Genomic DNA, 14,332 nt, shown 5'->3' on the forward strand with positions numbered 1-14,332 from the left:
CGTCCTGTCTAGTAGAAACAGTTTAGACCCTCTCTGGCAATGCAGGAAAGAGGTGAAGTTTGTCTTCAGGGCTTTTATTGTCCCATTATTACTTTCTAATCTTTTTTTTCCTCCATGCTTCCTAGAAGGCAAGGTTGCATAGTGATTAGAAGAACAACAACAACAAAGGAACTAATTTTCAAAGTGTCCTCAAACCAGCAGGTGCAGTATATTGGCAAGACCTGAAACTTGTGAGAAATGTCTCATGCCAGGCCTAAGGAATGAGAAATTTTGGGGCTAGGACCCAAAATTTCTATTTTGTTAGAAATCCATATTCTAACAAAAGCTCTAGATGACCCTGATGCTTAATCAAGGTTGAGGATCACTGAGTTAGACAATCTTCAATTTTTTTTTTTTTTTTTTTTTTGAGCTGGAGTCTCGCTCTGTCATGGTCTCAGCTTACTGCAAGCTCCACCTCCCGGGTTCACACCATTCTCCTGCCTCAGCCTCCAAAGTAGCTGGAACTACAGGCGCCCACCAGCACACCTGGCTAATTTTTTTTTTTTTTTTTTTTTGTATTTTTAGTAGAGACAGGGTTTCACTGTGTTAGCCAGGATGGTCTCAATCTCCTGACCTCATGATCCACCCACCTCAGCCCCCCAAAGTGCTGGGATTAGAGGCATGAGCCACTGTGCCCGGCCAACAGTCTTCAATTTTGAACATTCACATATACACATTTGCACACACAAATCTCTGGATTTGGAAGTCACATAGACCTAGGTTTAAATTTTGTTCTGAGATTTCCTACAAGCTTGGGGAAATGACTCAACCTCCCTTAGCCTTAGAGTTCACCTTTTAAAGGTGAAGATTGTAATAGTTCCTCCATGGCTCATTTGTGAGGATACATCTCTTGGTATAGTTGCATCACCCGATAAACAATACGGTTTCTTCTAACTCTCTTCCTTATGTCTTCAGCGTCATCACCACCATCACATTTGTCTCTTCTTCCCCAGTAGCTACCCTGGTAAAAGCTCTGGGGCTGACTCTTTTGGATCACTCATCACCATCTTCCCCTGCTCTCCCAGCCATGAGTTTTCTGTGTCTTCAGCATGCCAGACTTGATCTCTGTTCTCATCCAAAGAGTTCAAGAAAATGAGTTGCTAATCTTTCTGATGGTTCTGTGTTATCTAGAAAGACTCAAAGCAGGATTCCCTCTGTAACAAGTGGAGAGAGCACCCATTTGATTATTCTGCACTTTGGAAATGCTTACTGACTCCATGAGTGAACTGATGCTGTTTGTCAGAGGGTCCCAAGTACTGTCACAGACTGATCAAGGCTTCTGTGCTGGTTATTTTACTAAGCTAGAAGTGAGCAGCTGAACAAATGCATCCTCTTTAACTGACTCTGTACCTCAGTAGCCAGCACAGTCACTATCACATAGCAGGAACTCAGTTTTAATGTTTATTTATAGACCCACCGAGAATTTGAAGCTGAGTAGAAACTGTGGGGAAGATATTTAAATTCTTGTGAATGTTCTCAGGCCCAGCATTCTAGAGAGCATTGTATTGGAAGGATAGCAGGAGCGATGTATATTTCTTCTGTCAATCAAGAAAAATGACGAGACAAGTCTCAAGCATTTTAGGGGATTTATCTGCCCAAGTTAAAGATGCACCTGGGGGACTGGTCTATGCCTTTCTCTGAAGATGATTTTGAGGACTCCAAATTTAAAGGGGAAAGGGCGGGAAATTGAGAAGTACACAATTTTCACATAAGAGCAGGGTAGGGAACAATAGTTATTCATAGTTATTCATGCCTTTGTCTGGCTCAGAGAACCTGCTTTTTTTTTTTTTTTTTTTACATAAAATGACATAAAACAAATGGGGCAGAGGAGAAATGCAGTGAAACTGCATTTTACATAAGATAAATATAGACACAGTGGGGCACGGGGATCAATCAGATATGCATTTGTGTCTGGTGGGCTGGGGTGACTGTACCTGTAAAGACAAGCTATCAATTTTGATTGCCATGGTGAAATTTTAACAGCTCTCTAGGAATTTCCTTGTGGGCTAAATATGGCGGAGGTGTGTAGTTTTTCATCTTGAAGCCATCTTATTTAGGAACCAAAAGGGGGAGACAGGTTTGTGTGACCCAGTTCCCAGCTTGACTTTTCTCTTTGGCTTAATGAGTTTGGGGTCCCAAAATTTAACTTTCAACTTCCTTTCACACTTCTTTCAAGAAATTGACATCAGGATTAATGAATGGAGAATAACTAGAAACTTCCTAGTATGGAATCACACTATTTGATACTATTATACTATTACTTTGTAATATACCAAGTTTACTGCGTCACGTTTTAACTTCTATTAACTTTCCCCCATGCACTTACACTCCAGTGATGTTGATGTTCTTGTATGTTTTCCAAATATTTCCTTTTTCATGTCTACAAGTCTTTGCATATGTTTCTTATTCTAGTATGCTGTGTGGCCACCCAGTGATGCTTAATCTTTTTTTTATTGTTGTTAAAGATTCAGTTCAAGTGTTATCTCCTTATTTCCTCAGGGAGATTTAAACATTTCTTTCTCTGGGCTCCGCTTCCAGCTTATGTGTCACTTTTATAAACTTGTGATACATTTTAACTGTGTATACACATCTGTTGCCTTAGTTGATAGAGAGTATCTGCGATGCCTAGCATGTGCCGGATGTCATATCGGATACTCAGTATTATTTATTGGGCTTACGGTGGTAACCAAAGCTCACATGTTTTAGCACTCCCATTTCCATAAAGTAGAAGATGTAGAAGATGTCACCTCTGCCTCTTCTCTCATCTCTCCTCAAGAAAGCAGGAGTGACTTATCTGATCGACCAGTTTAAGACTATTTCCGAGCAGGCATGCCGCGGTACCATCTCAGCATCTTCTCTCTTGTGCTGCCTGTGTGCAGGATACACACTTCTCTTCTGCGACCCTGGAGGTTGCCTGCCTCGGATGGGAGAGTTGTGTCTGCCTCCTCTACATGCAAGTGTGAAGGGATCATTAGTCTAATGCAGTGAAGATAGTGTTAGAAGACCTATTTGGCCACAAATCTCAGCCACATTCCCCAATTCAGGATTATCAGTAATAAGGTTATTATCTATATTTCCATTTCTTAGACTCCAATGTCTTATTTATCTAGTGGTGGAAGAGACAGGAACATTACTTATTGTCCCCACTGAATCCAACAGAAAGGAAATTGAAGTTAAATAATCTGATCAAGATTAGGCAGAAAGTGTTAGTACACAGGAAAACAAAAGGCCCAGATTTTAGAGTCAAAATCGTAGTGATATCTGTATGTGAATGAACTCGTAGAAAATTGAGGGTAAAATGGGCTTTCCATCCTATAATAATAACTAATATTTTTTCAGTGCTTACTGTGTATCAAATAGTACTTTAAGCACATGATACATATTAATAGTTCCATATTTTTGGGGCATGTGCTATTATTCACATTTTCTAGATAAGGAATCTAAAGTACCTAAAAATAAATGTTTCACTAAGCTTTATATGAGTAAATGGTAGAATTAAAATTGGATCTGGGTAGCACATTCTCTTAACCATTATACTGTACTGCCTCTCATATTATCTACCTAGAAAAAATATAAAATGGTACCAGTGCCAACCCCCCTACCAAAAAGGAGGGGAGGAGCAAAATACTAAATGAATATATTACAGAGGAAGACATACACGTAGTAAAACACATGAAATGGTGGACTCAATATCAGTCACTCTCAGGAATATATAAAATAAATTACAGTGAGGCAGCACTGTACACTGACTGGCATGGGGAATATTAAAAAGACTGACACCACCAAATGATACCAGAGACCAGGAGCAACTGGAACTCTGCATATTGCTGATGAGTGCATAAAGCGGCATAATCATTTTGGAAGTGGTTTGGCAGAGCTGTTTCAATGTAGAAAGTTAAACATACCTTTACCCTCTGACCCAGCAAATGTACTCCAGGGTATTTGCCTGAAATAAATAAAGGCCTGTGTTCATAAAAGGGCTTGTCCAAGAATATTCTTAGCTACTATTTGATTCATAAGAAGCCAAAGACTGGATACAACTTACATGTCCTGCAAAAGGTGAATGTACAAGCAGATTAGATTTTGCTGTATTCATGTAATGGAACTCCTTTTATCAATAAAAAGGAACGAACTGTTGATATACACAAAAACATGGATGACTAAAAAACATGCTGAACAAAAGAGTACATTCTGTATGGTTCCATTTATATGAAATTTAAGAGAATAGGCAGCACTCACCTATTGGTGACTGAAATCGGAATAGTGGTTGCCCCTAAGAGGGGGATTGACTGCAAAAGGGGACAAGGGAACTTTTTGGAGTGATGGAAATATTCTGCCTTGAATGTGGTGGTGTTTATAGTGGTGTATGTATCCGCCAAAATTCATAGAACAGTACACTTAAAATGAATGCATATTATTGTATAAATCATACCTCTATAAAATTGATTTTTTTAATGGCATTGGGGCAGTTCTTGGTGATTCCTACTTGTTAATTGTTAACTTTACTTTTAAATTATTGCTTAGCTTAAAAGCTAGGGCAATAAAGTCAGACATACATGGCCTTAAATCCAGGCCAACTAGAGACTTACCTGCTAAAGGAAGTTGGAAGAATTTATTTAATTTCTCTGAGTCTCAATTTGCTCAGGAGCACATTGAAGAGACAGTCATACTTTCCTCACATGGCCACAATGACAATACAATGAAACAATTTATGAAAAACTCATTATCCAGTTTTTTTCACATATACTGTTTGCCAGGTTCTTTCATGTTTTTTTTTTTTTTTTTTTTAATTCTTAAAAACCCTTAATTCCAGAGTCTTTATTACAAATGAAGACTATTTTAAATCATAAAGTCTGTCATTTTTATTCATGTATTGATTTGCTAAAAATTATTTACTGAAGCCTACTTTGTACCAGGCACTGTTTTAGGTGCTTGGGATATATCTGAGAGAAAACACAGTTCTGTACTCTTGTGGCTAGCTGGGGAGAAAACAAAGCACAATAAACTTTATAAATAAGTAAATGATGTTGTAAATGAAGCCACATAGTGCTAATAAGTTTGGAATAAGATAAGGAAAATTGGGAGACTGACTGTGTGGTGGCTGATTAAATTTTTTAATAGCAAGGTCACAGGAGATGAAATTTAGGCAAAGACTTGAAGGAGGTAAGAGAGAGAAAGATGTAGATAGTTGAAGAAATGGAACAGCCAGTGTAAAGACCCACTGTGGGAGCAAGATTTGAGTGTTTGCAGAGCATCAGGGAGCCAGTGTGGCTAAACCAGAGTGAGCAAGGCATAAACTGGTAGCATACAACGTCAGGGAGATAAAGGGGGCATATGACTTCATGGATGACAAGTAAGACTTTAGATTTTTCTCATAGTGAATTTGCAAGACATAACAGGGTTTTGAGCAGAAAAGTGCCATGAGCTGACCGACGCTCAGTTGATTTGGAAGGCTCTCCCTAGCTGAGTGCCATCCAGCAGAACTCTCTATAATGGTGCAAATGTTCTCTGTTATCCAATATGGTAGGCACTAACTACACATGAACCTGAAGTGTGACCAGTATGCCTGAGGAAGTGAATTCTTAATTTGATTTTAAGTAATGTAAATTCAGGTTTAACAAGCCACATGTAGAAAGTGACTATCATGTTGGACAATATAGCTCTAGTCACTGTGTTAAAAATAAACTGGGTAAGGGTGTGGGTAAAGTAGACCTTCAAGTCTTGTGAGGAGGGCCTGGCAGTGAGCTGTGTGTCAGGTGGCTTGGAACAGGGTGGTAGAAATGGAAGTGGCCATAATTGTTTAGATTCTGGAAATATTTTGAAGGCAGTGCCAATATGTATAACCTAGTGGGAGATTTCTTGATAGAATGTGAGAGAAACAGAAGAGTCAAAGATGACTCTAGGATTTTTGACCAGAAATACTGGGAATATAGAGGTGTCATAGAGTGAGATGGGGACAGTGAAACATGAGACATGTTTGGAGGAGCCGTTGAAGAACTTTTCTTGTGGATGTGTTCAGTTTGTAATGCTTCATAAAATTTGGTTTGCAAAAGTCACTAACATTTTTAGCATGTCAGGTTTTACTTGAAGGGGTATCCAGCCTATGGAATACAACTGGAGGACATAGCAAGTGACAGGACAGAATAATGGATAGCATTGGGACTCTTTCCTTTAAAATGTTGCCTAGTTCAAAAAAAATCATATGCAGGCAACATGAGACCTTGGGGTCTCTGTGGTTATTTCTTTTTCCCTTAAATTAAGACTTAAGTCCAGGGAATTATAGATAAAGGAAAGTTATTTGAATATGCTGGTAAAAAGAGGGGGGAGGTACAAACAAAAAAAGTGCAAACTCTGAGTTGCGTTTACTTTGAAAGGGAGCCTTCTCAAGGGGCTTTCGTGGTCGTCAGAGCATGTAGTTGGCTATAATTACCCTTGACTTCTGCGCTCCACCACAGAAGAAATAACACGTTCATGCAGCCTGTCTTACTTCACTCTGGAATCCCTGTGTTTTTTTGTTTTGCTTTGTTTTCCTGGTTCTCTCCAGCTGCCCCTTCTCTTGGCCCTGTGGCTTGGCATTGGCTACGACAGCTAGCCCTCCTTTTCTTTGGTCTGCCCTAGGGCCATTTTGGTGGCTGCCGCGTAGGCACTGGGTATGGGTTATGGCTTTTTCCTGGCTGTAAGAAGAAAAACAGTTTAGTTCTGAAAGGCTTTCTAAGTGTAGGTTTAATCATTTCAGTGCTATCTCTCATGCTCCCATTGCGCACACAGGTGTCTCTCTTACCCACATTAATTGATTTCCCTCAAACCCAGGGTGACTCAATACAACAACAGGTAGCAATGATGACCCTCATTCAGTTTGCTGGGAGGCTGCCATATGCTTTCTGCTAATGTCGGTGGCAGGTTCACGGGAAGATGTATATATTCTAGCTTATGAGCCGTTTTGAGAGTTTGGAATGGCACACGTGCCCGTATCTGGGGCAGCTGGTGGTGTTGGTGTTTCTAAGTAGTGTCCTTAATACTCTTCCATTCTCCTTTTGTGGGAAGAATTTTATGGTCTACAAGACCAAAATTACTGTATATATGTATCTCTCTGGTTTCCCTATGTTTTCTTTTCTCAGTCCCATGGAAAGCTTTTCTTTTTTGAGTGTTTCTGAAATATTTCTAAGCATATTCTTGCCATATTTTCTAACTGTAAAATCTACATGAAATGGAGTGTTTGGGGAATTAGGTGCCTGGTTCGTTGAATTTTCAGGATTACAACAAATAACGACAAATTTTTTTTTTTCCTCCTCTCTGGTTGTTTATATTTTCCACAAAATGTACATGTTCATCACATTTCCATCTTAGGAAATAGGATGTGGCCACCAAAATGTAGTCACTTTGACCTTTCCCAGTGTTTCACGGCATTCCATTAGTGCTGTAATTCTGAATATCAACTTTAACTGTTAGAGCTGAAAGTAATCTGGTTCCATTTCTTTATAGGCTAGAAAACTGAGGCCTGGAGAATTTGAGAGCCTTCCAATACCCATCAATGGCAAATCCAGGCCCAGGGTAGTGGTTAAGTTACTAGACTCAGAAATCAGGCCAGCTTGAGGCCTGCCTGTGTTCCTGGCCAGCTCTGTGACTTTAAAGCTTCAACAGCATCAGAAGCTTGCTCAGTTTTTTTTAGCTAAATGAGTTTAGATGAAGAATTAGTTCAGTTTCCACCACTAAAATGGTAATAAAAGTATTAGTTCCCTATCTAAATGAATTTCTACAAACTTAGTGTGACTTAAGGCAACACACATTTATTATCTTATAGTTCTGAAAGTAGACATTTGAAAGGGCTAAAATTAGGCCAGGCATGGTGGTGGCTCATGCCAGCAATCCGACCACTCTGGGAGGCTGAGGCGGGCAGATCACCTGAGGTCAGGAGTTCCAGACCAGCCTGGCCAACGTGGTGAAACGCTGTCTCTACTGAAAATACAAAAACTTGCCAGATGTGGTGGTACATGCTTGTAATCCCAGTTCCTCGGGAGGCTGAGACAGGAGAATCGCTTGAAACCAGGGAGTGGAGGTTGCAGTGAGCCGAGATTGCACCATTGCTTTCCAGCCTGGGTGACAGAGTGAGACCCTGTCTCAAAAAAGAAAGAAGAAACAGAGCAAGAGAAAGAAGGAGAGGAAGGAAGGAAAGAAAGAAAGAAAGGAAAGAAAAGAAAAGAAAGAAAGAAAGAACCAAAATCAGTGTGTCAGCAGGGTTTTGAAGGCCTTAGGGGAGAAGTCATTTTCTTGCTTTTTTCACCTTCTGGAAGCTGCCTGCATTCCTTGGCTCATGGGCCCTCCTTCATCTTCAAAGCCAGCAACATTCTCCTAGGTCTTTCTCAAGCTGTAATCTCGCTGGTTCTCTTCTAAGCTCCTTTTTCCCATATAAGGACCCTTGTGACTATGTTAGGCCCACGTGGAAAATTTAGGACAGTCTCTGCATCTCCATTTCAATTGATGATGACCTCAATTGCATCTGTAACTTTAATTCTCCTTTGCTTCACAACTTCACATATTCACAGGATCCCAGGATTAGCATGCGAATGTCTTTGGGGGCCATTATTCTGTGTACCACAGTCTAGCATGAGAATGAAATTATTTCATAGGTCTGGTTTGAGAATTAAATTGTCTACATATTTGAAAATTGCGATAGAGATGAAGAAGGTGAGCAGGCCTGGTGGCTCATGCCTGTAATCCCAGCACTATGGGAGACTGAGATGCGAGGATCACTTTAGGTTAGAAGTTTGAGATCAGCTTGGGCAACAAAGCAAGAATGTGTCTCTACAATTAATCACTAAAATATAAATAGCACTCATAGAAAATGCTTCAGTTAAGCACACACAGGACTTTGAAAAAGCAACTGTAAAACAGTTTTTAAAAAGATGAAAAAGGTAGTAATGATGATATATTTTGTAGAACTGCATGCACTAGGCAAAACCATCACTTTACATGTAGTTCCTCATTTATCCTTGAGAGTAAGTCTATAGAGTCAAGTGCTAATTTGATCACTATTGTACAGGTGAGAAAACTGCAACTGAGAGGGACTCCATAACATGTCCATAGGGCATGAAACCAGGCATTTCAGGATGAGGATTTGAATCAGACTTGCTTTATTCTAATCTTGATGTATTCTGCACAATGGTTATTATTATCACTATCATGAGAAACCAGATCTATCACTTCCAAGCCAAGTGTTCTCAATTAACTGTTGCTACCTACCTGCTGTTACTAAACACGCATGAATATCTGGATACTGTAGAAACCCCTCACTTACATAGTTACTAAAACATTAACTTTGGTGTTACCAACTTCACTGGCCTCTACTTTTTGAATAATTTCTCTGATTTCCACTACCCGAAAACATAATATTGTATACAACATCTTTGAATATTTTTGTTTTTATTGTATATCACCCTTACCAGCCCCTTTTTTTCTTTCAGGACATTTGCAAATCACTTTGGTGCCATCGAGTAGGCCACAGGTGTGAGACCAAGTTTATGCCTGCAGCGGAAGGGACCGTTTGTGGCTTGAGTATGGTAAACTGCATACTTGTTAGTTTTTAGCTCCAGAAATTTGATAAGGCATTGAATTCGAACTGTTTGTGTTGTGACCTTAGGATGGAATGCTTCGGCATTTTATGTCTCTGACTCCTCTTTATATTAACCAACATTATGTAGGAGCAATTATAAAGCTTAATGCTAATATAACCTAGATAGCTCAATTGTTTCAGAAGATTTTTTTTTCTTTTCTCTTTGTCTTCCTGTTTTAGATGGCGGGTTGGCTCAAAATATCTCTATTTCAGTGAGCTAACAGGTTTCATTATATACCATTTTCCTTTTAAACTTGTGGTATTTAAAAAGTCTCAGGGATCAGATGTCTTGTTAGTCAAGAAATGACTGTCCCTCCAGACCAAGGCTTCTGCTACTCAGCTCAACTCACAGGAACTGTCATTGAGCTTCTGACATGCCCTATAGATTCCCATCATGTACAGTGATTTCCTATTGAAGGGTAAGAGATTCCTCCTCCTAGTGTGTACCTAAGGTCCTTTCGCTGGTGAGCATCTTCTACCCAGAGAACCACCTCCATTTTGAAAGATTATGGGAGATCTCAATATTTTGAATGAAGAACTCTCATATATTTGTATTTTTCTTCCTCTTTCCCAATAGAGTTTGGAGGGAGGGCAAGTTGCATTTACGCTACTAGTAAATGATCCAGATTTGGGGAGTTCATTTGAAAGACCAGTCAAAGAGGAGCTATGAATGACAAGAGACAATGAGATGTTACAGGTTTGCTGATCTTAATTATTGACTCCGTCTCAAGGCAGTATAAACCTATACAGAAAAAAATGGTCATTGGTTGTTTAAAGTTATTTCAAGGCTGGGTGTGATAGCTCACACCTGTAATCCCAACACTTGGGAGGCTGAGCAGGGAGGATTGCTTGAAGCCAGGAGTTCAAGAACAGGTAACAAAGCGAGACCCTATCTCTACAAAATATTAACCAGGTATGCTGGTGCATGCCTGTAGTCCCAGCAACTTGGGAGGCTGAGGGAGGAGGACCGCTTCAACACAGGAGTTTGAGGCTGCAGTGTGCTATGATTACACCACTGCACTCCATCCTGGGCCACAGAGTTAGGCCCTGTCTCTAAAAAAGTTATTTTATTCCACAGTAATTTATTGACTACTAGATACGGGGAACAGGAGACTCTGGGGATATAGAGATGAATAAACCACAGTTGTATTTCTTCAAAAATTTATAGTCCAGGCGGGGCACAGTGGCTCATGCCTGTAATCCCATCACTTTGAAAGGCTAAGGTGGGCGGATCACTTGAGGTCAGGAGTTCAAGGCTAGCTTGGCCAACATGGTGAAACCTCGTGTCTACTAAAAATACAAAAATTTGCTGGACATGGTGGCGCATGCCTGAAATCCCAGCTACTTGGGAGGCTGAGGCATGAGAATCACTTGCATCCTGGAGGCAGAGGTTGCAGGAAGCCGAGATTGTGCCACTGAATTCCAACCTGCGTGACAGAGCGAGACTCTCTCAAAAATAAATTAAAAAAATAAAGATTTACAGTCTAGTAGGGGAAACACATACAGAAGCAAATAACGAATTCTCTCTTTAAACACACCTTCTCTAAGCAGTAGTTGCTATCAGGGGCCAGATGAAATGAGAGATGAATCTTGCTTGAGATTAGCTATGCACTTAAACCATAACAAGTATGTGCATCAAGATGGTTGTTGGAGTTTGGGTTAAAGTTCTTCAGTTGGATGATAGAAAGGACTTTTCAGAGAGAGGCCAACATCAGAGGCAAAGGCACAGATTTCTGATATTTGTTAGGACGTTTATTCACTGTCTCTTAAAAAGGTTTGTAATTTTTAACTCTTTATTTTAAAGAAAATGAACATTTTAAAAATTGAGGAGTTATGTGCAATTTTTAATCTGATAGTGGTCTTAGGGAATCCCAAGGAGGACTGTTCTTGAAAATGTTAATAGAAGTGTTATGGCCATGATGATATAAAACAATGAATTAGTGGAATAATTTAAAATATAAATACTGCTCAAGTCATTTTTACTTTTGAGGCATTACAACTTAGAACTTGTAACTTGAGGATTAGTGTTTTGTTTTGTTTTGTTTTGTTTTAATTGAAAAAGCAACCGTATTACCTATAAGGGATACACAGGAAAATATTTATATAATGAATGAGAAAAATAAGTGATACATCACCGAGGTCTAAAGATTTATTACATAAGCACCTCAGGTATCTACGTTCTGTGGGGAGTAAAATGTACTTGTGTTAGGCTTCAGTAAACAGAACATAAGATAAAGTCAGAAGTAAGAAAGCAAATGTCTTGATATCACTGCCACACCACGTTATTTTAAAACACTAGGCTACAGTTATATACTGGTGAAAAGCTCTTAACTGTAATGTCACGCTCAACAGAAAGCATCTTAATAAGTTCCATCCATCATCACTCCAGTGTGATAATTATTACATTCATATATGGGTTCCTCAGATTCTTCCTTCACCAGGGGATATAACTGGCTGCTTGTTAGACTGTACGTTTCATGAGGGCCAGTAACCTGGTTTTACTCTTGTTTCATCTGGAGTGTCTGACACACAGTAGCAGGTACTCAATGTTCCATTTGTTTCTCTGTAACTGGAACCCAACTCTGTCCTTCCTCTTCCTTCTCTAGTCCTTTGTCCTTCGGCGCTATTTGTACTGTGAATATTCAGCCAACATGTGGCAGTATGAAAGCCACTTACTTTTATCTAGAGATACGTGTACATGGAAAGACAGGTTTGTACATGCTGTCTATAAAAAGATACTGGCCCAAGTCATGGCCATTCAATTGGAAATTAGATGTAGTGCCAGAAATATGTATGCTGGGCCTGGGCATGGTGGCTCATGCCTGTAATCTCAGCACTTTGGGAGGCCTAGGCGGGCAGAGCGCTTGAAACGAGGAGTTTGAGACTACACTGGTCAATATGGTGAAATTCCATCTCTACTAAAAATACAAAAAATTACCCAGGCATGGTGGTGCATGCCTGTAATCCCAGCTACTCAGGAAGCTGAGGCACAAGAATTACTTAAACCCGGGAGGTGGAGGCTGCAGTGAGCCGAGATCATGGCACCGCACTCCAGCATGGGTGACACAGTGATAACCTGTCGAAAAAAACAAAACAACAACAACAACAAAAAAAAGAAAAATATATATGTGTGAAAAGATGGAGCCGGGCACAGTAGCTCACACCTATAATCCCAGCACTTTGGGAGGCCAAGGTGGGTGGATCACCTGAGGTCAGGAGTTCAAGACCAGCCTGGCCAACGTGATAAAACCCCGTCTCTACTAAAAATACAAAAATTAGCTGGGTGTAGTGGCAGGCGCCTATAATCCCAGCTACTTGGAAGGCTGAGGCAGGAGAATCACTTGAACCCGGGAGGCGGAGGTTGCAGTGAGCCGAGATTGCACCACTGCACTCCAGCCTGGGCAACAAGAGTGAAATTCTGTCTCAAAAAAAAAAAAAAAAAAAAAAAAAAAAAAAGATGGATAAACTTACAGGTGTGCATATTCTAAATTTGCATTTTCTATGTAGAATTTTACCTATGCATGTAAATGTGTGCACGTCTGTGTGTACATTCCCATATATTCCTGATTTCTACACTGATTAAAAAGCCAAAGGGAGACAATCTGATAGCAGCCCAACCTAATACTAGAATGAATACTGAAGTAATAGAACATCAAATTAATTGAATGACTGGAAGAGATCTAAACACATTTTCCAAAAAGAAATTAGATTAGAATTAAGGTACATTGGTCAGTAATTTACCTCCAAGATGAGAAGTAGAAGTGTCCTGCTTAGAAGTTCTGGCTACTGAGTTAAATCCAGTCTCTTATATTTGCATAGTTATTTGAATAGCTCTGTTTGGGTAGTTTGTGTCACTCTGAGCAAGTTAGCTAGTATTTCTTTGCTAAATTTCTCTTACTGAGAGAAATGGTTTTTAACTCAGTGCTTTTCAAGGATTAGATAAGATACTGCATGTGAAGCTCTCTGCACCATTTTTGGCACATAGGAGCAACTTGGTAACCTGTGGCCGCTGCTGCCATTACTGTTATTGGCTATTGTAATTTTATCTCAGCCACTGAACTCAGTCCAGTAGAGTCCTCGTGATTCCTGGTAGAAAAGATGCATGCTTATGGTAGACAAAATCCTCAAATGACCAACTGCCTTCCCCAAAAAGTTCTCAGTAGTGTTGTATGATTTCATGCAAACTCTGAAATGGCAATTAATCCAGGGAAAAGAAAAATGAAAAACAGAAGAATTAATCAGCACATGGCAAGAATTTGAAGAAAGGAAGCAATATCTTAACCTAGACAAAGTGCACTAGCAACCAAGCCACACAATAAACAGTCATGAAGCCAAATGTCTCACAGGGGAAAAGTGAAGATTTGAAAGTAAAACAACCTTCCCATAATTCTGTAACCGATCCCCCGATTCCTCAGCAAAACCTGGCATGGTCCAAACCCCAGCCCTTTGGATCTAATTGCAGAGGCCTTTGGAAAAGAGCAGTTATGCTAAGTCATGCAGAACTTGCTCATAATCAAAGCACTGCAGGGGTCGGGTGTGGGGGGTAGGTAACAACAACAAAAAACAAAACAAAAACTAAAGAAACACTACCAGAGGCTAATGCATCCGCTGGGGAGAGATGACCAGGAAAGCTGGGAATTTGTTACAAAGGAGAACTCAAATGGAAAGGTTAGTACAGAAAAT

At 39.9% G+C, this 14,332-nt stretch overlaps 1 protein-coding gene across 2 annotated transcripts in view; it reads left to right on the plus strand.

The window, feature by feature from the left end:
* The window catches only part of ADAMTS18 (ADAM metallopeptidase with thrombospondin type 1 motif 18), a 154,368-nt gene that overhangs the window by 86,225 nt on the left and 53,811 nt on the right, over positions 1 to 14,332 (plus strand). For both annotated transcript variants that reach the window (XM_010370202.2, XM_030925525.1), the window contains exon 11: positions 9,501 to 9,596. In XM_010370202.2, the coding sequence (XP_010368504.2) occupies positions 9,501 to 9,596 (96 nt within the window). The remainder of the gene's footprint in view (positions 1 to 9,500; positions 9,597 to 14,332) is intronic.

The sequence above is a fragment of the Rhinopithecus roxellana genome, chromosome 20 (genome assembly GCF_007565055.1).
Source record: "Rhinopithecus roxellana isolate Shanxi Qingling chromosome 20, ASM756505v1, whole genome shotgun sequence".
NCBI lineage: Eukaryota > Metazoa > Chordata > Mammalia > Primates > Cercopithecidae > Rhinopithecus > Rhinopithecus roxellana.